Source organism: Aureococcus anophagefferens (genome assembly GCF_000186865.1).
Source record: "Aureococcus anophagefferens unplaced genomic scaffold AURANscaffold_792, whole genome shotgun sequence".
NCBI classification, from domain to species: Eukaryota; class Pelagophyceae; order Pelagomonadales; family Pelagomonadaceae; genus Aureococcus; species Aureococcus anophagefferens.
In genome coordinates this window covers 1-1503 of record NW_008706089.1, presented here as the reverse complement: position 1 = coordinate 1503, position 1503 = coordinate 1, and the positions used below count along the sequence as shown (strand labels likewise).

The following is a 1503-nucleotide window of genomic DNA, read 5'->3' as shown; positions in this document are numbered from 1 at the left end:
CAACCTTCCTCAACAGGCTGAGGAGGATGATGATCACACTCAAGGGAGGAAGATGGTGGCTGTGTTCAGGAAGCTGAGGAGTATGATGATCATACTCAACCTTGGAGGAAGCTGGTGGCTTTCCTGCTCAGGAAGCTGAGGAGGATGATGATCACACTCAAGGGAGGAAGATGGTGGCTGTGCTCAGGAAGCTGAGGAGGATGATGATCACACTCAACCTTCCTCAACAGGCTGAGGAGGATGATGATCACACTCAAGGGAGGAAGATGGTGGCTGTGTTCAGGAAGCTGAGGAGGATGATGATCATACTCAACCTTGGAGGAAGCTGGTGGCTTTGCTGCTCAGGAAGCTGAGGAGGATGATGATCACACTCAAGGGAGGAAGATGGTGGCTGTGTTCAGGAAGCTGAGGAGTATGATGATCATACTCAACCTTGGAGGAAGCTGGTGGCTTTCCTGCTCAGCCTGAGGAAGCTGAGGAGGATGATGATCATACTCAACCTTGGAGGAAGCTGGTGGCTGTGCTCAGGAAGCTGAGGAGTATGATGATCACACTCAACCCTGGAGGAAGCTGGTGGCTTTCCTGCTCAGGAAGTTGAGGAGGAGGATGATCACACTCAACCTTCCTCAACAGGCTGAGGAGAATGATGATCACACTCAAGGGGGAAGATGGTGGCTGTGCCAGTGCTCAGGAAGCTGAGGAGGGTGATCGAGGACGACGATGATCACACTCAAGGAGGAAGTTTGCTTTTGCAGCTTTCCTGTCTGCTGCTTTTGTTTCTGCTTTTCGCTCCGGGAGGATGGTGGTTTCTGCTGCTTTTCCTCTCTTCCCTTCTGCAGGCTGCTGCAAGCAAACGCGGCCGACGGGGATGAGAATGGCGGCGATGCTCAGCCACTTTCCCCTAAGGCCCCTGGCGGCTGCCCCCCTACCGACGTGACATCGACGTGTTACAAGGTAGGCCGCATCGCGTCGCGAGGGGCAGGGTCATAGGGGTAGAGCATCCGCGCACTGTACCACGAGTATGGGAGGACTTCGCCAAGCTCGTTGAACTTATCCCATTGGTCTGACATCCGACAGTAGTCTACCTCTATGTCTCCAAAGTCTGAGGCAGCAGACGACGTTCCAGCGCCACGAACGTTGCGAATGTAGACGGATGATAGCGGATACGCGGAGAAAGGAAGTCGCCAGAAACTACCATTGGCTGACAGGTCGAGCATGTGAGTCTGCCAGTTAAATGCTGCCTCGAAATGGAACCATTCCAACTGCCGAGCATCCGCCTGGAGAACGTGTGTTGACCTGCCACTCTGATACATCAGTGCACCATAGCGCCCTCCACGACGTGACTTTGCCTGTTCATCACATTCTACAAACAATCTGCATAAGAACGGAGGAGGCCCCTTTTTGTTCCAAGATTGGGGGTCAGCACGCGACGCTAGCTCAAACGAGGGCGCGCCGGCGTCGAGGTCGCCATAACGAAACAGTACCTTGAACCGCGTCACACAA

The 1503-nt window shown here is 54.0% G+C and overlaps 1 protein-coding gene across 1 annotated transcript in view; it reads right to left on the bottom strand.

Moving 5' to 3' along the window:
• AURANDRAFT_69025 (hypothetical protein) overlaps nt 1-1349 on the bottom strand; it is a gene marked incomplete at both ends in the record, with an annotated part of 2687 nt that extends 1338 nt beyond the window's left edge. Inside the window, 3 exons of the mRNA XM_009044771.1 lie at nt 433-464; nt 729-843; nt 1015-1349. Of these exons, the coding sequence (XP_009043019.1) occupies nt 433-464; nt 729-843; nt 1015-1349 (482 nt within the window). The remainder of the gene's footprint in view (nt 1-432; nt 465-728; nt 844-1014) is intronic.
• Between the last annotated feature and the right edge of the window lie 154 nt (nt 1350-1503).